This window comes from Micropterus dolomieu, linkage group LG10, assembly GCF_021292245.1.
Source record: "Micropterus dolomieu isolate WLL.071019.BEF.003 ecotype Adirondacks linkage group LG10, ASM2129224v1, whole genome shotgun sequence".
Classification (NCBI taxonomy): domain Eukaryota; kingdom Metazoa; phylum Chordata; class Actinopteri; order Centrarchiformes; family Centrarchidae; genus Micropterus; species Micropterus dolomieu.
This window is the reverse complement of record NC_060159.1, coordinates 1,406,831-1,430,261: the sequence shown is the minus strand read 5'-3', so window position 1 is coordinate 1,430,261 and position 23,431 is coordinate 1,406,831. Positions and strand designations below refer to the sequence as shown.

The 23,431-nt window shown below is 44.1% G+C and overlaps 1 protein-coding gene across 2 annotated transcripts in view; it reads left to right on the top strand.

Annotated features, from left to right (window-relative positions):
* Window positions 1-23,431, top strand: part of mdn1 (midasin AAA ATPase 1) — a 67,949-nt gene that overhangs the window by 20,579 nt on the left and 23,939 nt on the right. For both annotated transcript variants that reach the window (XM_046060146.1, XM_046060145.1), the window contains exons 25-64: window positions 509-717; window positions 1,378-1,524; window positions 1,626-1,767; window positions 1,852-1,986; window positions 3,050-3,188; window positions 3,507-3,639; window positions 3,833-3,963; window positions 4,777-4,915; window positions 5,128-5,242; window positions 5,952-6,212; window positions 6,304-6,501; window positions 8,535-8,743; window positions 8,843-8,965; window positions 9,081-9,278; window positions 10,443-10,550; window positions 10,677-10,865; window positions 11,593-11,682; window positions 11,784-12,047; window positions 12,140-12,404; window positions 12,502-12,661; window positions 12,972-13,088; window positions 13,161-13,369; window positions 13,449-13,597; window positions 13,894-14,093; window positions 14,180-14,403; window positions 14,665-14,778; window positions 15,318-15,447; window positions 16,160-16,266; window positions 17,377-17,510; window positions 17,797-17,963; window positions 18,187-18,307; window positions 18,492-18,705; window positions 19,721-19,961; window positions 20,060-20,183; window positions 20,656-20,820; window positions 20,913-21,127; window positions 21,206-21,593; window positions 21,949-22,061; window positions 22,318-22,987; window positions 23,129-23,290. In XM_046060146.1, the coding sequence (XP_045916102.1) occupies window positions 509-717; window positions 1,378-1,524; window positions 1,626-1,767; window positions 1,852-1,986; window positions 3,050-3,188; window positions 3,507-3,639; window positions 3,833-3,963; window positions 4,777-4,915; window positions 5,128-5,242; window positions 5,952-6,212; window positions 6,304-6,501; window positions 8,535-8,743; window positions 8,843-8,965; window positions 9,081-9,278; window positions 10,443-10,550; window positions 10,677-10,865; window positions 11,593-11,682; window positions 11,784-12,047; window positions 12,140-12,404; window positions 12,502-12,661; window positions 12,972-13,088; window positions 13,161-13,369; window positions 13,449-13,597; window positions 13,894-14,093; window positions 14,180-14,403; window positions 14,665-14,778; window positions 15,318-15,447; window positions 16,160-16,266; window positions 17,377-17,510; window positions 17,797-17,963; window positions 18,187-18,307; window positions 18,492-18,705; window positions 19,721-19,961; window positions 20,060-20,183; window positions 20,656-20,820; window positions 20,913-21,127; window positions 21,206-21,593; window positions 21,949-22,061; window positions 22,318-22,987; window positions 23,129-23,290 (7,319 nt within the window). The remainder of the gene's footprint in view (window positions 1-508; window positions 718-1,377; window positions 1,525-1,625; window positions 1,768-1,851; window positions 1,987-3,049; window positions 3,189-3,506; window positions 3,640-3,832; window positions 3,964-4,776; window positions 4,916-5,127; window positions 5,243-5,951; window positions 6,213-6,303; window positions 6,502-8,534; window positions 8,744-8,842; window positions 8,966-9,080; window positions 9,279-10,442; window positions 10,551-10,676; window positions 10,866-11,592; window positions 11,683-11,783; window positions 12,048-12,139; window positions 12,405-12,501; window positions 12,662-12,971; window positions 13,089-13,160; window positions 13,370-13,448; window positions 13,598-13,893; window positions 14,094-14,179; window positions 14,404-14,664; window positions 14,779-15,317; window positions 15,448-16,159; window positions 16,267-17,376; window positions 17,511-17,796; window positions 17,964-18,186; window positions 18,308-18,491; window positions 18,706-19,720; window positions 19,962-20,059; window positions 20,184-20,655; window positions 20,821-20,912; window positions 21,128-21,205; window positions 21,594-21,948; window positions 22,062-22,317; window positions 22,988-23,128; window positions 23,291-23,431) is intronic.

The following is a 23,431-nucleotide window of genomic DNA, read 5'->3' as shown; positions in this document are numbered from 1 at the left end:
AAATAGGCTGGCTAGATGGACTGGCGACCTGTGGGATTGGCTCCAGCCCACCGCAACCCAGTACACAGGATAAGCGGTTGACGATGGATGGATAAAAAAAATAGGTGAATGCATTCAACGTGCAGAAATCCCCAAATTTATGGAAAAGTTTACAGAATTTTCACCTGTGGACTTCACACTTCCAGTCTCTAGATTTGGGTGACATATTTCTTCATTACCATAAACACATACTGCGTTTTATTTAGACTCAGTCCCACATATTATCATCCAGCAGTCCCATATGAGAATAGAGTCACATTGAATAAGAGTTTATTATTAGTGTTGGAAGGTGAGGGAGATGACATGTTAGTTTAATTCAAAATATTGAAAAATGTAAATACATTTAATTAATAGTGAATGCAAACCCACACGATGCTTTCCATTCCTCTCAAGAAACCCACCCACTGTTATCACTGAACTCTGGCATGAACCCAGACTAACATGTCGCTTGTTTTGCTTGCTGCTGCAGGCGTTCTGATAGACGCCATGAGGAAAGGCTACTGGATCATCCTGGATGAGCTGAACCTGGCCCCCACTGACGTCCTGGAGGCTCTCAACAGACTACTCGACGACAACAGGGAGCTCTTTGTGGCAGAGACTCAGGAAGTCATCAAGGCTCACCCAAGATTCATGCTGTTTGCTACCCAGAATCCCCCTGGTCTTTATGGTGGTCGAAAGGTATGCCATTCATTTAGTGTGAGAGGGGATGTGTCTGATGGCATACTAACAGTGTGCTTACCTTCAGATTCACTTTGGTCAAACCTGTAGGTTCAGATCGACATAGCTTGATAACTGCTGGCCAGATGACATGGCATGACATTTGAAATGGATAGTCATGGTCCCCAGAGGATGAAGCCTAATGTCTTGGTGACTCATTTAATCTTTCCTGAAATTCTTATGCACTCACAAAGAAACATTACAATCTTATGGACCTGTTGGCATGAAATTTGATGAGCACATTCAACTTTCAAAGGGATAAACTTTTTTTTCAGTTTAATGAAGCCAAGGCCTTTGTTTTATCCCATCACCCACTGGACAAACTGCATTCTCAGATCCTTTTCTGCCAGGGCTGGTAAGACTCGGCCACACCAGAAATTAAAGTGGTCGTCTTATAAAGCCATGTGTTTTCCACACATAGACTTCACCACAAACTACAGCATCCAAGCCTGAGAATGAATCAGCATTTCTCTCTCATAAAGGTTATGGGAATGTTTTATTTGATTACATTGGATCTAATATCTGGGTGAAACTAGTAAACTGACATCTTGGTAACATCTACTTTTACCTGTCAAACCAAATCAAAAACCTTTTGAATAATCTTTATTAACTGATCTCCAGGTGCTCTCCAGGGCTTTCAGAAACCGATTTATAGAGCTACACTTTGATGAGCTGCCCTGTGAAGAGCTGGAGATCATCCTCCATCAGAGGTGCAGCCTCCCTCCATCCTACTGCACCAAGCTGGTCAAGGTCATGCAAGACCTTCAGGTAACTGTACACTCTTATGTTACAGTTCTGCGTATCTACCCTGCATAATACCTACCTGTTTTGGGTGATCCTAACTATGTGAAATGTGTTTCCTCTTCCAGTCCTTACGCAGGGGATCTTCTGTGTTTGCGGGGAAACATGGCTTCATCACCCTCAGAGATATGTTCCGATGGGCAGACCGCTACAGGCTGGAGGTGCAGACAGAGGCCTCTCACGACTGGCTGCAGCATTTGGCTGATGATGGTGAGGCTTGTCAGACGTTTCTGTTAGATCACCAACCAACGCATCCCGTGAAACTTCAAATAAAGCTATTGTCGTCTTCGTCAGGGTACATGCTGCTGGCAGGACGTGTGAGGAAACCGGAGGAAGAGGCCACCATCCTGTCCATCCTGGAGAAGCACTTCAAGAGGACAGTGAACCCAGAAAACCTGTTCTGTCAGAAACAGGTCACCAGCCAGTTCAGTAAGAGGAACATAACCCCACTTCACTCTACCACCACACACTGATCCAGGGCCACCTCAGAGTATCTCTACTGGAACGCTGTATCAAACGTTTGACTTCAAAAATTCTGCATTGTTCAACCAGAGAGAGCTGATGAGTCGTCCATCAGCTAGAAACACTTTTCACATCATGGATCATCATTTCCATTCAGTCAAATTTGAGGGTGATAATTCCTGAGCGGCTGCTTTGATATTAGTTATGTCATTTCAGTTTCCCCGGAAACAATTAGCCCAATAAATCAAAAGGCACCATGATCATATTCTGGATTATTTAATGATGAAGTCACAATCAGAATATAAATAAATACAGATGCAGATGATATGAACACATTCCAAAAGGATGAAATGATCCTGTGCCTCTGAGCAGGACACAGTATAAATACACAATGCAGGTTCATGTGCAGGTGTTTAACAGTAACCGGTACAGAGAGAAAACATGCTGCTCTGCAGTGATACCTGTGTGCCTTTTATTAGTATCAGCACAGTGCACACAGACACAAACTCCATCAAAAGTCTCCAGCTGTTACATCTGTTTGTTTCAGCTGATCACAGCTGGATCAGCTGTCAGTCGCTGTAACAAACAGATGTGTTCCACGTGATGCTTCAGAGGAAAGGGCGTCTGATTTCTCTAAAAACATTTCCTCTCCTCTCCTTCTCTACTTGTGCTACTGTTCCACCATGTTTGAGAGAGAGAGAGAGAGAGATTTATTTATTTATTTTTTTTTAAATCACGAAAGTAGACAAAAGGAAGCACACCAGAAAATTCCCATTATGTCCCATTATTCTGTGATTGACACTTTTGGCCTGTGTAGCCATTGTTCAGCAAAAGTTGCACAGTCTTGCATCAACCTTTATTGAGCCTAAATACTCTACAGGTATTAAATCATAAAACTACAACTTTTAATTCTGTGAAAACCTGAAAGTGTCATGATATATGACACTACAGATTACAGTAGTTAAGTATCGAATCGAGCCGTCTAGCTTGTGTGATGAACGCAGTATCATGTTGCCTTGATGCTCGGCAGGTCCCTTCATCGACAGCATTGCTGGAGTTCCACAGGAGTTTCGCCATGTAGTGTGGACGTATGGCATGAGGAGGCTAGCTGTGCTGGTAGGACGGGCGCTACGATTTGGCGAGTCTGTCCTGCTTGTAGGAGATACAGGGTAAGATTCAAATGGAACTGCCAGTCCCAATTTTTGCAGATGTTAGCATTAGCTTAAAACACTGCTGTGCCTAAGTACAGCCTCACAGAGCTGCTAGCATGGTTGCATAGTCATATTCTATACCTTATTTGATATCTCTGAGCCAGCACAGAAATTAAGTTCCTTGAATGTACCTTTATGTAATGATGTATAAGAGGATCTAGTCGGTGCAGAGTAGCAGATTACTGGTCAGATTCAGCTGAGTTTCCTTTGGATCCTCTTTGTTTGTGTTGTGTTCCTGCACATCGTTTAAAGCTCTTGTTGCTGTTCCCTCACCAGATGTGGAAAGACAACAATCTGCCAGTTGTTTGCTGCTTTGGCTGGACAGAAACTTTTCGCAGTCAACTGTCACCTACACATGGAAACATCTGACTTCCTGGGAGGCCTGCGACCTGTCAGGCACACACATCAGGTAGTAACTAGTCTGCGGTAGGTTGAAATGTCAACTCTATAGCAAAAGTCCAGGACTGTATCAGTAAATTTGAATGGAGCAATTAAGAAAAAGCGAATGTGTCAGATTGATTTCTAAACAAATAAATAAAAGAAGATTCTTAGTTTGTGACATCTAACTGTGTGTGTGTGTGTGTGTGTGTGTGTGTGTGTAGGCTGAAGGTGAAGACAGCAGGCTGTTTCAATGGCATGATGGGCCCTTGGTGCTGGCCATGAAGGAGGGAGGAGTTTTTCTCATGGATGAGATCTCCCTGGCAGACGACTCAGTGCTGGAGAGACTCAACAGGTAGACACACACACGCACACGCACACGCACGCACACACACATTTTTGTGGCCCAAAATACATTGAATTTGGAAACATTGTAACAAAGTAAACATTTCATTACCTTATTGATATCAAGTGACATTTGGATGACAAAATACACTCATTTTACTCCAATATCCATCCATCGTCAACCGCTTATCCTGCGTACAGGGTCGCGGGGTCACTCCAATATTATAACCTTTTATGTAATCAGGTAGTTATATTTAGATCAATATCTCATTTGAAACATAGCCACTCACTCCCAGGCACATTTCAGCAGCATCAGAAACAATCACACCATCTCTTTAAAGGGCCACAATTCAGTGACTTGACTTCGATGACGTTTGCAAGTCCACCGTATAAATGAAAGGAATTAGAAAGTGCTGGGAGGCAGTCAGGTCTGGGATCTGCTCTGATGAATATGTAGTATACAGTGATGAGTGGGATATTTATATCCTGTACTAATAAGCAGAGAGCAGTGGTAAACTGCATCAAGCTGTTTTTAGGTAGAGCGAGCAGCATGAGAATAAAGGATACTCCATTATTGAGCACAGACATAGATCATCTGTCTTCATGAGGAGAATCTTTTTTCTTCAGATTCTGTTCCAGTTGTTCCACATGAGGTTTGACAGTCTGTGATCTAACCAAATTCCCAAATGTTATGTGTATGGATGGCAGGAAGATGTCAGATGTGTATAAAACACATTTCTCATCAGGACATTTTGCCCTATTTACACTCACGTACAGGTGAATAACGACTAAGGTGAACCCTTGACAATGTGTTTGTGGTCAGTGTTCTAGAGACAGAGAAGTCCCTTGTGCTGGCAGAGAAAGGCAGCGGGGACAATGACGACGTAGAGTGGATCAGAGCAGCTGCAGGTTTCCGTCTGGTTGCCACCATGAACCCCGGAGGAGACTTTGGCAAGAAGGAGGTAGATTAAAGCAGTGGTTTTAAAAAAAAAGGAAAGAGACACTGTTGTATTTGCCTGTACTTGATTCTCCTGAATTTGAAGGTAGATGTTTGTCCCAATGATTTAACATGCTTTTTAAATATATGAGCTATAAGAGTATAAATATATGTGCTTTAAGAGTAACCAACCAGAACTGTAGAATCTGACTTTAGTACTTGTCTGTTTTTGGGCAGCTTTCTCCTGCCCTCAGGAACCGTTTCACAGAGATCTGGTGTCCTCAGAACAACAGCCGTAGTGACCTGGTTCAGATCATCCAACACAACCTGCGCTCTGGCCTTTCACTTGATGGTAAACTAGTCCTGATTCGATATTATCAAGATACTTGGGAGCCATTTTGATAAGTATTGCAATTTATTGCTATTATTGTTTTTTTTTTTTGTTTATCACTAGACTGTGGGGAAAAGTTGAATCATACACTAGAGACTATATAAATGCACTTCACTTGTCAGTTTTATTTCAGCATTGCTATACTGCATATAAAAGTGATAAATAAAATTCATTTAGTTGTTCCTGTACATCAAGCTAGTGCCATAAGAATTTGGGAATTTATTAATGGACTAATTACATTGTATATTAATAAATAATATGAATTTAAAATAGATCAAGAATCAAACATTTTATTAAAAAAATGTAACAAAAACAAGTACATTGATTTACTTTTCTTTTTTCCCCCACCACTTCTTTTGCAATCCGGCTATAAAGACCTGTCGATCTGTTCTTGTTGTCCCATATTCATTTCTAGTTTTTTGCCACGCTAGCCATCATGGTGCAAAGTGTAGCCAGCCTAGGTTTAGGTTTCACTACCAGTGCCAGTGTTCACTATGTGCCTGTTCACAGTCTGACTGCTAACATCCACCTTACCATAGTCTTCGTGCCAACATAATATAAAAAGATGTTAAAGCTGCTATATTCTGATATAAATATTAGATAAGATGACATGTACAAAACACTAATGTAGAAAGTGTTACGGGTGTTGTGTCTCTGGACTCAAATTCAGGCGGCGATATTGCAGAGCTGATGCTGGACTTCATCGAGTGGCTGACCCAGCAGGACTTTGGCCGGCGCTGCATCCTTAGCGTCAGAGACATCCTGTCATGGGTAAACTTCCTGAGCACTGTGTGTGAGCGGGACGAAGACGGCTTCATGACCATGGGAGCCCTGGAAGATGAAGAAGAAGCAGAGTGGGACCTCAGACTGGACACTGTTACCGCCTTCATCCACGCCGCATGTCTGGTCTACATAGACGGCATTGGCTCTGGTGAGCTGATGACTTATTTTTAGTTTCACTGAGAATCTTTCACTCAAAGAGGAGTTTAAAAAATGTGATCCGAGACTCCCTTTTCTTGCAGGCACCACTGTGTCCTGTTCAGACAATGCCTTTCTGGCACGCCGGCTATGCCTAGGCTTCCTGCAACAGCGGCTGAGCCAGATGACGGAGCTGGATCAGGAGATGCTGGACGCCCTCAGAGTCTATGACAGCAGCCTACTGCGGCAACCCCAGTGGGGCGAAGATTTCTTTGGCATTGACCCCTTCTACATTGCCTTGGGTATGGACTTCACTGATTCCAAACAGATTGATAACAGGCTGTGTTCTTATCTATATCCTCTGCTCCTCATGTTTTTGTTCACACTTCGCTAACCCTGATAGCACATTCAAATTCTTCGCTTCAACACATTCCTTATATAGAGCTGCATCTATTGGTTGATCCCCTGCCCATGTCTGCCTCTAATATGTTGTAGCAATTGCATGACAAATGCAAAACCCAGAACCCTTGCAAACTTGTCTATGATTTGTTTTTCTATTTTAGACAAAATTGTTGCCAGTTCATTCTTTGGGACCTGATGGTAGAAAATCGTCATTTATGTACTTTTATACATTTTTTCCAGTTACCTCAGGATTACAATGTCAAATGACACCCACTGTGGTGGCACTGTCACACATTATTCTGTATTGATAACATTTTAGCTACAGTTAACCAATACATTCTCTAAATGACACCAGATTTGGTATGCATGTCAGGAACGAGCTCCAGATTTTTCATACTAAATTCTGTGCAAATGTAGGGTTGTGCGATATGACTAAAATCTCATATCCCAATATAGGTCATTTCATATCCCAATAATGATATATATCCCGATATTGAACATGTTTTGTAAATTAAATTAAATATTACGAACTATGATTTTTCTCTGCATCATAAAGGTGGGGTAAGCTATTCTGGAGAAATCCAACACCTGGACAAATACCATGATATAGAGTGAACAAGGACAACTAACTAATGTTAGCTAGGTTGTGGGTTAGCAAATTGTTGCTACTTGCTGCTGGAAAGTAATTATGAGAGGATGAGATGGTCCCAGCTCAGCAGCTCCAGACAGCGATACAGTTCTCCTGTTGCTATAGCTAACGTCACAACAACAGCACGTCTTGGTGACCTAAAAAGGAAGCTGAATGTCTGTGGGCAAGTCATTAAAAGCTACTGTTAAAATCCTACTCCTTGTTATTTTGATCGACCAAACATCTACAAGTTTTCCTCCAACAAACTTTCCAACCTTGTGTGAATCCCTGAAGATCCCATCTGTTCTTGCCACTGCTATCATCTCAAATATCATCTGTTTGTTCTGAATGCAAATTTCTTTCCTGCAACAACGGCAAGTGTGGAAGAACGGACTGCGGTGAAGTGAGTTTGAAGTTGGATATTAGATTTACGTTGAATAGACAGATGTCTGTTGAATATCCAACATAACTTCACCGCGGTGCAAAGCGTCGTCCCCTCGTAAAGTGTTTCGACACAACGAAATAAACAATAGAGCATAATTTTAAACAATAGACCTTTTGCTGTCGTCAAACAATATATATCATCATATTGCACAGCCCTATGCAAATGTGTTATATTAAGTGGTGATGTGACACAATTCCAACTTCTTGTTCAGGTATCACCACAATTATTACGCAGATCCAGGATGTCCTCAGGAGAATGTGATGATGCTTCACTGTCCTTTTTAATGTAAAGGATAGGTTCACATTTCAAGTCTGTTTTTAAAACAAATAGTCACGTGCTTACATATACTCAAAGAGTTTTTGCTGTACTCATTCCTCTTGTTAATACTGGCCATCAAAATATCCCATCCTAATGTGTTTTCATTATAAGAGATGAGGGAGAAAATTCTCAGTCCTTGTTCTGTGCAAAAACATATGTTACTTTGATTTTACGTAACTCAGACCGTGTAATCCTCATATTAACTTGATAACCTTTGCTTTCAATGGTCTTATGCTGTCTTCTGAGCGTACCTGATAGACAGATGGTTTAACGTCAGTTTAAGTGCTATTTAGTGATGCTCTTGGCTTCCCTGTCACACAGAGATGTCTGTGTTAAGTTAAGTAATTTGTAGTACGCTAAGAAAAACCTCAACTTTTCCAGCCTCATATCCCTGTGATTACAGAGAGTGAAGCTATTACACTGCCAAATCAAATTCTACGTGGAAATGTAAACAGTTCATACTTCTTTAGTAATGTTTACACACAGTTACCTTTCCGTTCTTGTGCTTGAATGAAATGGCTCATTACCTAATGTCCACACAGGGCCTCAGACTGAGAGCCGAAACCTGTCAGACTACGCTATCGCAGCAGGCACTACTGCTGTGAATGCCCAGAGGCTTCTGCGGGCACTGAAGCTGCAGAGGCCTGTGCTGCTGGAGGGCTCACCTGGTGTAGGAAAGACCAGTCTGGTGGCAGCTCTGGCAAAAGCTTCTGGGAACCACCTGGTCAGAATCAACCTGTCGGAGCAGACGGTAAGCTTTCTATGAACGCTCAGAAGGTCTCCATTGTGTTCCTGAATGAACTTCAAAGACTGCAAGGCTCTGGTGCTGATGACGTGTACTCTCTGGCAGGATGTTGCTGATTTGTTTGGGACAGATCTCCCTGTAGAGGGAGGGAAGGGGGGAGAGTTTTCATGGCGTGATGGCCCCCTTTTGGCTGCTTTGAAGGCGGGTCACTGGGTGGTCCTGGATGAGGTAAGTTTTGGACACTAGTCTTGTGGCTTGTTTTTCCTTTACAGATAGTAGTCTGCTGATGCTGTAATATAATCTGCGGTGTTAAACTGACTTGTCTTGTTCATCTTACTGACAGCTGAACCTGGCCTCTCAGTCAGTGCTGGAGGGTTTGAATGCCTGCTTTGATCACCGAGCAGAGATCTACATACCTGAACTGGGCATGAGTTTCCAGGTTCAGCAGGAGAAGACCAAGATCTTTGGCTGCCAGAACCCCTTTACTCAAGGCGGCGGGCGTAAGGGACTGCCCAAGTCCTTCCTCAACAGATTCACTCAGGTACGGAAAAGATGTATTACAGGTTATATTACTAACTTTGCTGGTCTTTGTTTTTTTTCTCTATTTGTAGCTTCTTTGCTTTGTTTAATTATTTCTACTTTATTCACTCATCTATTTATGTATATATGTATTGGTTTGGAAAATTGATTTCCTAATAATTTGATTGATAGTTCATTACATTTACGGAGTTTGGGCATTTTCTTGCTTTATTGAACCTTTTATTTCGTCAGTGAAGATCTCCTGAGGTCAGAGATCTTATTTGCAATGATGTGGCCGTACTTGGCCATTACCAGTGAACACTTTGAGCTTGGTGGTGAGTTTCTGCAGGAGGAGGATGATGACCTCCAGTTTGCAGACAAAAAATACACAAAACAAATAATTATATTAAAAAGACAAGCTTCAGTAAGAACAGAGGCTATTGCCTATGGATTAATTTATCATGGAATTTAAAATAGTCTTGCATGTCAGCACAGTTTAATTGAACACATTCAACATAAATACAGATAAATCTTCACATTCTGTAGCAGCATTTTTTACTCAGCACACGGATACAAAAAAGTGAGTCATGATGATGGTCTTTAAAACAATATTCTGTTTAGGTAATGAATTGTTTAGAGCTGAAACCATTAGTCAGTAATGATTCGTTTCGGTTATTTTCAAGCAAAGAGTCCAAAGATTCTCTGGTTGCAGAATTTCAAATATTATAATTTTCTGCTATTCTCTGTATTGTCATTATAAACTAAATAACAAGTGTTAAAGTTAAGTGCTAAACATCTGCAGAGCAATCAATAATGAAAATAGTTGTTAGTTAGCGAGAAATTATGTTAACCCTAGAATTGTTAAATGTGAACAACACAACCGTTTACCTGTCACACTGAGATGTGGGGAAGTACTCTAAAGATCAAGGGATCCCAGTGGGATATCTCAGGAAAACCGGGACCAACTAATTTGTTGGAAACAAATGTATGGGTATCTTATGGTTGTCTTATCATGTTAGTCAATAAAATGCAGAAGATGTTTGTGTAGAAAAGATTTGTAGTTTTAGAAAATACATCTGACTATAATTTGTGCACGAATCTGACATCACCCCGACTCTATCATTTCATTTCTTTTGATTCTTTTTCATCCCTGTTCATAAAATCTGACTTACCTCTGTGTTCTCAGGTTTTTGTGGACCAGCTCACGAACAAAGACATGGAGTTCATAGGAGACTCCATTTTCCCCAGCATTGATAAGGAAATTGTTGCTAAAATGGTGGAGTTCAGTAACAGGGTAGGTTTCTCTTCCCTTACTTTTGTATAACTTAGACTGTCATCTGGAGGACTTCGTATGCTGAATTAGCCAACTGAAGACCAGGCACATGTTTTAAAGCGTTTAGTAAGTTTCCTGCCTTTATAGCTTGTCCAGGAGGTGTGTGTGGAGCGGCGGTGGGGTCAAAAAGGAAGCCCCTGGGAGTTCAACCTGCGCGACATGTTCCGCTGGTGTCAACTGATGCAGGCGGACCAGTCCCCGGGATTTTTCAACCCAGGCCAACATGTAGCCTTGGTGTATGCTGACAGGATGAGAACGGAGGCTGACAAGGCTCAGGTACACCTCTTCACCAACTTTGCTTTACTTAAGGTTCCACAAGAAACTTTATCAGTGTATCAATGAATTAAATCATATATTTAAAGGACTAGTGTCTGTTATACTTAACAGCCTGTTTTTTATGGTCTTGCTGTTGCACTTTACTGTATGTGTTGGTGAAATGCTCGTTGAGAGGTTTTGTGGAAGGATTCTAATTGAACTACAAATGAACATTTCATGTTATTGGAGTGCCTTGGCAGCTAAATGATTACTACTCATGCCACATACCTGCAATGTTGCTGGTTTACTTCCAGCCAGGGATCTTTGGTGCATGTTGTACCCCTACATGCTACATATGCAACATATAGATTTCAGAGAGTGGGGTTCAAAGTCCAGAGTTCTAGAGGTTCACCTTTGATTAATGGTGTCCCACAGGGGAGTGTACTTGGCCATTACTATGGTTATTACGTGACTTGGAATGTACTGTATATACCAACACGGGACAAATTAAATTAAAGGAAATGCCTCTGTAGACGAGTAGGTTAACATATCAAATGCAGAAGTGTCTGTGCACAAGGACAACTGTGTGTATTTGTGTTTACATTGAATGGATTAAATTCACTCTTTTCTTGCATTTGGTAGCTACCTTTCCTTTTCTGTGTATTGTTACTGGCCCGTTTGGAAAGCATTTTTCCACAGTTTTTGAGATAAAACACTGTTTAGTCTTTGAACTCCGTGTCCCAATCAGGTGCTGTCCGTGTTCAGGAAAGTGTTTGGGGAGGACTTTGAGCCTTACAGCGGCTCCAGACAGTTCCACATCACTCCACTCAACCTGCAGGTTTGTAAAAGCAATGAAACCTCACCCTGTTCTTCAGCTGAATTTTTTTTAAATGGTACAGAAAAAGTTAAGTATTTTTTCTCCCTGGATTGCCCGTGTAGGTGGGCTTCTCAGTCCTGCAGCGCAGTGGCGGAGCCCCTGTGGCTCTGGACCCCCCACTGATGATCACACACCAGGCGCTACGGCCCCTGGAGTCCCTGATGAAGTGTGTGGAGATGGGCTGGATGACCATACTGGTCGGCCCCACAGCCAGCGGAAAGACCAGCCTGGTGAGGCTGCTGGCTCTGCTGACAGGACACCGCCTCAGGGTCATGGCCATGAACAGTGCCATGGACACCACAGAGCTGCTGGGAGGCTTTGAACAGGTAACCCAGAACTCAGGACCTAGTTTGCCAAGCCTCTTTTATTGGCTGAATACATCACACCGCATCTCTCTGCACTTTTTTTTTCACTCCAGGTGGATATCATGCGGCCGTGGCAACAAGTACTGGAGAGTGTGGACTACATAGTTGCCATGGTAATAAGGCGTGGCTTGATGTCACTGGATGTTGGCATCCAGGACACAGAGTTCCTGCTGCAGACCTGGGGTCTGTTCTGTCACTGGCTGAAGGAGGAAGGACTGCAAAGAACTGGGGGTACCGTCAACTCTGAGGCACTGAACAAGCTGGAGGTCATCATCCTGCTCCTGCAGAAACTCAACACCAAGCTCAAAGTGTTCACTGGTAATGTGTTTTCTTATTTTTATTGATTTTGTCTTGTAAATATAGCGTGTTAAGAATGTGTTCCCAGTGTTGTAACATGCTTGGGTTTGTCGTCCAGACATGTCCAAGCTGCAGATGGACTTTACGCTGCTAAAGGAACGCCTGGCTCAGCTGGAGGACGGCTGGACAAATGGAGGCTTCGAGTGGTTGGATGGTATGCTGGTCCAGGCCCTGCAGGCTGGTGACTGGCTGCTAATGGACAATGTCAACTTCTGCAGGTAAGGAAAGTCTTATATGTGTATTTGTGTGCTTGTTGGTCTATTTGTAAAAACACTTTTCAATTGGGATTTTGCTCCCAAAAAACCCTACATTTAGTTAACCAGTCAAGACCATCAGGTAATTCTTGTGTGTAGAGATGTTTGGGAAAATATTATAACATTCTGATATTGGCTTTAACAAATCAAAGCAAAAGTCCACTGCTAGAAGTTTCAGCATTAGACAGGTATTCCCAGAAACGTTTTGAAATAAGAAGTGATGGGAGCTGTAGATGTAGAGAAACATTGCACTGACCACTTATTATGTGCTTAGTGCCTCTGTCCTGGATCGCCTCAACGCTCTGCTGGAGCCTGGTGGATCTCTCACCATCAACGAGCGTGGAGTCATAGATGGGAAGACCCCCAAAATCACCCCACATCCGAACTTCAGGTATTACTCAGAATTAGACCTTGATCACTGTTTGTTGAGGTCCATGCTCAGCTGATGTGTGTGGCTGTGCAGGTTGTTCCTGACCATGGACCATGTGCACGGAGAGCTCTCCAGAGCCATGAGGAACAGAGGGGTGGAGGTTTACATCCCAGGGGAACATGAAGGGGTCTGCTGGGACACACTGGACCTGAAAACCCTGCTTCACACCGCAGGGGTGACCGGGGACTGTGTGTGTGATCTGCTGATTGAAATACATAAAAGCATCAAATCTGCCATCTGGGGTAAGCACTGAAAAACAACAACAAATAAATAATGCTGTTAGTCAGTCAGTCTGCACAGTTCATTTAATCTGTCTTTCAGATTCCCCAGCCTCATCAGTGTCCTCCCTCCTCCATGCTGCCACCCTGCTGGCCTGCCAGCTGCAGAGAGGTGTAGATTTACCCAGCGCCCTGCAGCATGCCTGTGGAGAGGCCTACTCACTCTGCCAGCGCTGCACTGCCAGCCAAAAGGTATCAATGCAGTCCCAACTGTATAGTGCCACTGGATCACATTTTACAGAGCTTTGATATTAAATTCCTCTTTTTGGTCTATCTCAGTCCAGGTGACGGCCTAATGTAGCCCAAATCTTGTATCACAATTTAATATCGGGATGGCACATAACTTTGTCTTAACCAGTCGATCTAATTTTGCCAGATTTGAAGCTGATATTCATGTTCTCCACGGCATATCCTAATATTTTTTACTATTCTTCTAGCATAAAGAAATCTAGTGAGAATAAAAAACCATTGCATTGTTGCCCCTCCAGCAAGCCCAGCAGGTGATTGAGCAGCACTTGGCCATCCTGGACACAGAGGACTGGGGCAGTGGGTTGCTGTGTGCTGGAGTTTGGCCTGATGGCTTCCCCTCTGCCCTCCTCTCCACGGAGGATTCCTGTTTCTCCGCTGTCCTCCGAGATGGACAGGTCCTCTTATTTTGCCTGAACACCCTCAGTCTGCAGGACAAACGGTAAGAACAACACAATCACATGAGTCTGCAGCGGAAAAGAACAAGCGTACTATAATTAAGAATAATTACACCAATTGTGTTCACAGTAATCGCCCACTGAGTCTGAGTGACCTGCAGAAGGCGTTGCAGAGCAGTGGTGTCCATGAAGGCCTAGTGTTTTCTGGTGGGGTGGTGGATTTGGCAGAAGGAGATGCTCTGAGGCTGATCCCCACAGCAGTGAGACAGCTCACAGAGAGAGCCTCTCATGGAGACTGGATCCTCCGCAGCAGCTGGCTCTCACACCTGGGGAAGTCCTACAAATATGCCCCTGGTTTGTTCCTCTACACACACACTCACAGCACCAGAACATCTTAGAGTTTGAAGTACATGGTTTCAGACTCCTCTGAAACAATGTATTCACATGCCGTAACAGTAGAACATGTTTTTGTCAAACTGCAAATATTTGAGACACGGGCTTCACAGGACCATGATCCCTTAGTTCAGAGGGATCTGTCCACATGTTTTACAGTTTATATCATAATCACAATGCAGACATGCAGACAGTAAAAAGGGTGGTTCTTGATTTTTCCAGATTCAGCTCTGGTCCAGGTGGAGGCAGGAAACAGGGCTCTGAAGGCTGTGTTTGCTAGCAAACTTGCTTCCAAGGGCAAGTCACTAGCCGAGTTGCTCCAGCCTCACAGCATAGGTAAACTTTTTTTGTTGTCTTGTTCTTCTGTTAAATGATACTGCACCTGTAATCCCTGCCCAGAATATTAAAAGCATTACCTAAAACTATAAATATGTTTTATGTATAACAAAAAAGTCTAAAAGTTGAATTCAAACATTAAAACAGTCATAAAGGTAAAGTATTGTTCATGCTAGTTTCAAGGTATGCTTAATGCAAGTGAAGGTATTTAGTGAATCAGTTGTGTTGTTTCCACAAGATAATATAATAAGGGATTGAACAATATGCTTTTTTCTTAATTCTGTGATGTAATACACAATATGGAGTTCATGACTTAGCTTAGTGATCTTTTCTATTGGTGTAGATGATGTTGATTGCGTTAGCGGTCATGTTTGGTATTATCACAATTTAAAGTTTTTCTTGTCAGCAACTCCATGATTTTCACCACATTCCACGTTAAAGCTGATTAAGATTTACACGTCACACATTTGTTTTACTTGTATTACAACCTACTGCTGCCGTTGTCAAGGAGTATTAACCAATCTTTGTTATGTCGCCAGATGAATACAGGATTCTGGTGGACATGCGATGGAACAAGCAATACCTGGATATTTTAGCTAACAAGTGCAACTTTGAGGACGAGGAAAGATACACGGAGTTTCTGGATGCACTGAACGCAGTCGCCAACAGGTACAGTAGGACCAGTGCCCGTCAATTTTATCCTACTTGGCCATGTGCAGAGTAAGGCTTTGGCACATTGCACATACACTTTCCAAAACGACTGCAGTAGATCAGCATATGTACATTTATAAGTGGAAGGCTAACAAATACGTGTACCTTTTGTCTCGATCCTTTTTAGAAACCGTGAGTCAACCATGAAAACTCCATTTTTTTTTCATTACTACAAAATTTTAAAGGTTTTCCCTAATGTATAAAACTGTTGCTTAGTTGTTGGCAAGATGGCCTGCAGCACATGGTGTAGTCCTGCAATCTGCAGTGTAACATACAGTAATTGTGGTTGGCCATGGTGCAAATACCCTGCCAGGCTATTAAGTTTGATAAAAACAGTTTGAAGATTTCCCCATATATTGTAGGCAGACCACTGTTGTCGTGCACTTATTGTGTGCAGGCCATTTTGTGCTTATTTATAGCCATGACACAGTCAATGTATAACATTAACAGAACCGTCAATGTTAATAATGCTGGAGGGTTAGGGTTCAGCTGTGATACGTAGTGTCATTCTAAAATGTCTGAAAATGTAAAAAATTATCTTGACTGAAGGGCTCATGAATTGTTGGAAATAAAAAAAACATAATCTGTTTTCTCCATGCACAGTAATCTTGTATTAAAAGTATGAACCATAAAGTAAAAGATAAAAACATTTCTTGTGTGTGTTTGTTAGGATTGTTCTGATGATGGACAGAGAGGAGAGGTCTGTCATCTGCACCTGTGCTATCAACATGTCTGCTCAGAACTCTGCCCTGAGAATAGCCACAGCCTTCAGCAAAGGTATGCACAGCACACTTTGAGAAATTATGAATTGATAGAAGCATAACTCATGCAATAGCACAATTCATGGTACCAGTCACCCATCTGCATAACAGAGTACCACTTGCAGTTCCAAACAAAACAAAAATGTCTTCCCACTGATCTACACTGCATGGTGTATGACTAGGTTAGAGCCGCATGTACACCGATCAGCACCAACATTCTGACCACTGACAGGTGAAGTGAATAACACTGATTATCTTGTTACCATGGCACCCATCAGTGGATGGGATATATTAGGCAGCAAGTGAACATTTTGTCCTCAAAGTTGATGTGTTAGAAGCAGGAAAAATGGGCAAGTGTAAGGATTTGAGTGACTTTGACAAGGGCCAAACTGTGCTGGCTAGAACTCTGGGTCAGAGCATCTCAAAAACTGCAGCTGTTGTGGGGTGGTACCGGTCTGCAGTGGTCAGTGCCTATCAAAAGTGGTCCAAAGAAGGAAAAGCGGTGAACCAGCGACGGGGTCAAGGGCAGCCAAGGCTCACTGATGCATGTAGGGAGCTAAGGCGGGCCCATGTGCCCCTCCAATAGACGAGCTACTGTAAGTAAACTTGCTGGAAATGTTATTGCTGGTTCTAATAGAAAGGTGTCAGAACACACAGTGGATGGCACTTTGTTGCGTATTGTCTGCGTAACTGCAGAGCTGGACCACAGAGCAATGGAAAAAGGCAGCCTGGTCTGATGAATCATGTTTTCTTTAACATCACATGGATGGCTGGGTGCTTGTGCGTGGCATACCTGGGAAACACATGGCACCAAGTTGCATTATTTGAAGAAGGCAAGCTGGCAGAGGCAGTGTGATGCTTTGTTCTACTGGGAAACCTTGAGTCCTGGCGTTCATGTGGATGTTACTCTGACACGTAGCTCTACCTAAGCACTGTTGCAAACCATGTACACCTTTTCATGGAAACATTATTCCCTGATGGCAGTGGCCTCTTTCAGCTGGATGATGCACCCTGCCACAAAGCAAAAATGGTTCAGGAATGGTTTGAGGAACACAAGTTCAAGGTGTTGTCTTGGCCAGGGGGTCATAATGTTATGGCTGATTGGTGTATTTTCTCCCCCTCACAGGGATGGTGGACATTGGTCACCTGCCCCACCCAGTGCTGATGCATCTGCGGACCTTCTTTGATCTGTGGGACTCATTCACCCTGCAGGCTGTGCAGAACGGGCAGCCCTACATCTCAGACCACATCATGTTTGAGGTCAGAACACACGCACTTCATCCCTTTGTCATTTTACGGGGGGGCTGGAACATTATATATTTATTTAACCATTCTTAAAAAAATGTATATTAAGTATTAAAATGTAGGGATGGTAAAGTATCACACAAGGGAAAAAAAACTTGTACCTCATAACTGTCTCTATCTATATGTCACTTTATCTCACTTCTCAGGGCAGGCTTAACAAGCCAGGCCCATCGTTCCTCTCCTCAGAGGTTAAACAGGGTTCTTATGAAATTCAAACTTGGCCTTGCTGTGGTGTATACAGATCCTGCAGCTGCTGCAGTGGCTCGACCGTTTCTGGGATGTCTGCAGCACGCTGCCAGCTGACTCTCAGGGCATCTCCGTGCTGTCTCTGCACTGGCAGTGGGTGCAGAAACACCTCATCCTCCGACTGCCCCTGCTTCTGCTGGGAGACACAGAAGCCACATTCGAGTAAATGCTTTTTTCCCTCCACACTACTTTTCGACACATGACATTGTTTTCATTGACTACATTTGTAATTATGTTTTTTCTGTATATAAATTTGCTCTAAAATGGTTGCAAAGATGACTTTCTTCTCTTGTACAATATTTTGGTCAGTAGTGATACAGGAATTTTATTTTACATTGCCTACAGTTAATATATTTTCATTTACTAACACTTGTGACTGTGACAGAGGGTACCAGGAGCTGCAAGCGGTCTCTACAGCCATCCAGACTGTTCTGTCCACCCCGGTGTCTGTAGCCACAGCTCTGAAAGGCATCCAGAAAACCCTTGGGAAAGCTCTGCCATTCAAGGTCTGGACTGCTTCACTGTCAGGCCTCTTAGCAGATATTTACTCATTATCACTTGTTCTTTTACTGTTACTTTTTGTGGTCTTTTCTATCTTGTCTAAAATGGTTGTCCAAAAAATTAAGAAAGTGTTGATTAGTGTAATGTCTTTTCTGAGCTGATCTGAATCACATCCACCTTATTCCCCAGTTGGACTCAGTGGCTGATTGTGCGTCTCGGCTCAAGCTCCTGAGTAAAGCCCTGGATGTAAGTGATCTAAGGCTGGACGGCACCACGGGTCCTTGGAGGCAGGAGCTGGTCCGACTTCAGGGTTCTGGGCTTGGTTTGGACATCAAAGAGAGTCTGCTAGAAGCCTGGGGCCTCGTTCTTCTGGCGAACAACCAGCTGGATCCACAGAAGTCTGGTGAGCTTGTGTCACAGAAATACTTTTTATACAGCAAGTGTGCTGTGTTGGCAGGTCTGTCTAATTCCTGCATATGAGTCCAGCATAAGATATCCCAACATTTGCTGGTACTTCACCACACATTTGGTATAAAAAGGCTCCTAAAGATCACCAAAGACTATCATCAGACATCAAACTTCTCCTTGGTCCTCATAGTGTGAATACTTTCTAGCGCCGCCATCAGGCCAAAATGTTTTTCTTGTACACAAGAAATCTGAAAATCCAGTGTAAAGTTTCCTGAGAACATTCTGGATTTTCTTCTCTTCTGAGCTGTGCTCTTCACCATATCGGTTTAAACAAGTCACGGGGGCCTCATGCAAGAACTCCAAAAGGTTAAAGTCAAGGGCAGCTGGACTTGGTTGAATAGTTTTGTTTCCCTACCACGAAACAACTTCCAGTATCTTCAACCAAGTCCAGTTGCCCTTGACTTTAACCTTCTTTGGATAACTATGACCTGGATGAATCTTCACAAACCTCATGCAAGAACGTTTTCATATTCTTTTCCTGAACCTCTCCCAGGAGGTTTTCCTCATACAGATGAGATCAAGCACTTTTAACTTCCTGTGGTGTTCACCCAGCTGCAGTGATGTACAGATGTACTCCAGGGTGTGTCAGTACATCGTGACATAACTGTTGGACCAGTCACTCGCTCTTTAACTGCACAAACATTTTTTAGCTTGATGAATGCCACCTGCTGATGAGTGGGTGTTCCTCTCCATTTGTCTGCAAGTTTTGTTCACAAACATAACGAGAATTTAAAAAAAAGAGCTTCACACTGCAGCTTTGAGTCCTGCTGTTCAGGCATGAAGAATACTACCTAAATGATCATTGTATTGTTTGTCCCGTCCAAAATTTCTCATTGTGGGGTGTAATGAACATTGCAGTCTGGATGGGGCATTAAAACGTTTTGTCTTCTATCACCTCAGAGGAAAATCCAATGTCAGTATGTGAATGTCCTGCTGTATTCTCCTATCAGGAGTGTTAGTGAGGTTGATGTCGAGCGTGGAGCAACAGCAGCGTCAGATGACCTCCAGAGATCTCCTGGAAGTGTGCTCCTTGTCTGAGGGTGAGGAGCCAGGAGACAGAGTCCAACTTGCCAGAGAGGAGCTACAGCAGCTCAGCCGCAGGGCTCAGCTCTGGCCCCTGATGGAGAAACTGGCTGTACTCAACCAGCTGCGACTCAGCACTGACCTGCTGCACCTGGCTCTTTCTCCTGGGTAAAACATCATTCCCTCCTCAACAAAACAAAATGATTTATGGGGACAGATCTTGAAACAGTTGGACTGTTCAGTGAACTCTTCCTGTCGATTTGCAGTGACCAGGAGGCGGAGGACAGCATACGTCAAGAACTCTCCAGACACCTGCGCTACTGCCTCCAGTCCACACCGATGAACGTCAGCCAGCTCCAGCCGCTGTGGTTCCTGCTCAGCAGTGACAGGGTCAGTAGAATAAGGTTTCAGTAACGATATAAAAGTCCCCTTCTACTCCAAAAATGTGTTTTGCTTATTGTCATTCTGTTGATGTTTGATTTATGCTGGGATGTACAGAGTTTATGGTCCAATTTGCCAATTACACAAGTGTGCTGTGGAAACTTCAAGCCTTCATGTCACAGACACTAAGAGTGGACATCATGTGTCCAGCAGTTAAACTTTATTAAAATGATTTACACTCAGATTTTGAGCTTTTCAGTGAGTGAGAAGAAGATGTAATTTAAGAATTCTTTGTGAGGAAGCATCTGCCCAAATTTCTGACTCATTGCAAATTTAGAAAAATCTGATTTGGGTACAGCCGTAGTTGCAGCCAACTTCAGATTTGATACATTTCAAACTGTGGATTAAAAACAATTCAGGTGGCCTAGGGGTCTAAGATGGCCATGTAACCCCCCCCGCTCATGATTGTTCTCCCCTCCAGCCGGCTGAGGAGCTGCAGTTTGTGTGGTGTGAGCTGCTATCAGAGGCTTTAGCTGCCCTATGGACCAGCAGTGTGACCTCAGACCCTGACCGCTGGCTGAAATGGGACCCACTGAGACCTGAGACCCAGCTAGCTCCAAAGCTGCACCACGGAGCAGACAACATGGTACTGGCCTTTACAAACTCCTGTTGTTGTTACTGGATTAAAATCAGTCTAATATGAGTCTGTGTTTTCATACATGTGCATGTGTTTTTCAGGGTCCACCCTTGCTGAGTAAAGCAGTGTGGTCTCGTTGCATGCTGGGAGTGCTCAGCAGCAGTGAGACTGGAGGTCAGTGGGAGCCGTCAGGGGCAGCCCTCCTGTCTCTTTCCCATGTCACCCTGGGGGAGTGGAAGGAGAGGATCCAGCAGCTGCAGGATGTGTCTGCTGTGTTGTGGGACAATATGGCCATCCATGCACTGGCTGAGTTCAGGTAGATTAAAACATTAAAAATGTTCTTCACTAGCATTTATTATTTTTCAACTTACTAATCACCCCCGTTCCACCACAGGGGCACAGACTTCAGGCTCCAGGGTGCGGTTCTGCGTCGGCAGCTTCAGAGCATGGCTGACCTGCTGCCTCCTAGCCTGCAGGAGGGCTACATGGAGAGCTGTGAGAGCCTGGTGGAGGACCCTGACCCTCTGATAGCTGCCCAGGAGATCCAGACGGTCTTCAGAGACTTCCTGCCCCCCAATCGGCTCCCTGATGGCCTGGTGGAGGCCTGCATCAACTGCCTGCAGCAGTACGTCCAAAGCAAAGTCCAAGGCTCCAACCAGCTGGCCCGCTCCGGAGTGTTCTGGGTCAACATGGGCCTGATGCAGATCAAAGTGTGGACCCCACAGACCATCTTTGACCCAGCTGTGAAGAGGGCCTACAAACTCAACTACGCTCAGCAGGAGGTCAGCAACTCATTCATCCCATCCAAGGCACACAGTTCATTTTATTTATGTAGAAAAAATGACCATCTTTTGCCTTTGACTACCTTTTACTTTTCTAAAAAGCATTTCTGCAGTAAGTACTTCCAGATCTGATTGATTATTATCAACAATCCTGACCAGAATGGCTCTTAGCCAATACATTCTGTCGTGGAATTATAAGTTATAAAGGTTTATCTGCTATATAGCTGAAACTGAAAAACAGTCCTGCCTCAGAACTCCAGTATTAGGTATGTATTTAGATTTGGATGTGATGCACGCAGGGAGGTGGTCACTAGACGATGCTTAATTGATGGTTGGATTGGCATGTGTGTTGCAGCTGGCTCTGCTGCAGGAGGAGTGGAGGGGACGCAGCCTGTCATCTCAGCTAATGACCGGAGCAGAGCTGGAGGAGAGCAGCACCACTGATGGCTTCCAGCATCCTCGAATCAGGTCAGAACCAGCCGCAAGGTCACATGGCTTGCTTTTTCAACTGAGAACTTTTGGCAGAATACAACTTAAAAATGAGAACGTTTAGTTTATTTTGCTCATGCACATTAACATTTAAATGAACACATTAAATAGACAGGGATGAGAATTGAGAATTGTGGGGTGTGTGCGTGCATTCCTGTACTCCACCACAGCTGAGGAATGATTCCAGTGATATCTGAAGCTATCCTTTAAGCACTTGTTTCTGACTTCTTGTTAGGTATCTGTGGATCCGCATGCAGCAGGTGAAGGAGCAGATAGCTGAGCTCTCCAGGAAGCAGGCCTGTCGACCTCATGAACCCCAGTACGGTCGCCTCTTCCAGGAGCTGCAGCACTACCTCTGCAGCATCGGTCAGGCATCAGCTGTGGAAGACCTGCTGTCCCACCTGCTGAAGGCCCTGCAGGGCTCCTCCAAGTCTAGGTCGGCAGTCCAGGGCCTGCTGAAGGAGGAGGCTGTGTGGCAGAACTCCCAGCAGCGCTTCTGCCAGAGACTGCTGGAGGAATATCCCCTGTACCCCGATGTGGTCGGGCCGTTGCGGATCGGGATCCTCCAGCTCCAGCACGGCATGAGGCTGGTGGCCTCTCAGGTGGCCGCCTCGCTCACGCCAGTACCTGGTCTGCCCAAGTTTGTGTCCTGCCTGCTGGCGTTCCCCTCCCTGTCCTCCAGCCTGCCGTCCTACCTGGCCCGCGCAGACTTCCTCTGCTCCAGGACTTGCATGGACGTTCTGCGCTGCCTGGTGAAGCTTCTACCCCAGCAGCAGGACTCCGAGCATGTGGTCCCCCAGTCCTCCACGCTGCTCCTGAATGCTCTGCTGTATGTGCAGTGCCACACCCTGAGCACAGGAGAGTTCAGTCCTGAGGCACGCAGCCTCTTCAGACACATCTGTCAGGTCAGAGCTTCAGTTTACACCTAGAGCCCTTGATGTCTGGGTTAACTTTTGACTCTTTTCAACAAGAATGAACATTTTTGTCAAACTTTCTAGATTAAATGCATGCTGTTGCTGTGCTGACTGTAACATGATGTATCTCAGGCTCTGGTGAACGAGTGGGACGAGCAGGAGAGACTGAAGCGAGAGCGAGAGCAGCTGGAGGCCAGTCTGTACCGCAACCGCAGTCGACTACATGGCTCAGGACTGACAGAGGATGAGCAGGAGGAGAGGGACTTCAGGTGTCAATTCCCTCAGTTCAACAAGGTATTCAAATATAGTGTTAAGATGACAGTGCACCTGAGTCCATCCGTCTCATCTTTCGTAATGATAAACATGATCATTTAAATAAGCAGGCACTGGTCAGACCTTGGTGAAGTGTCAACAGACTGGCCTAATCACAGTACC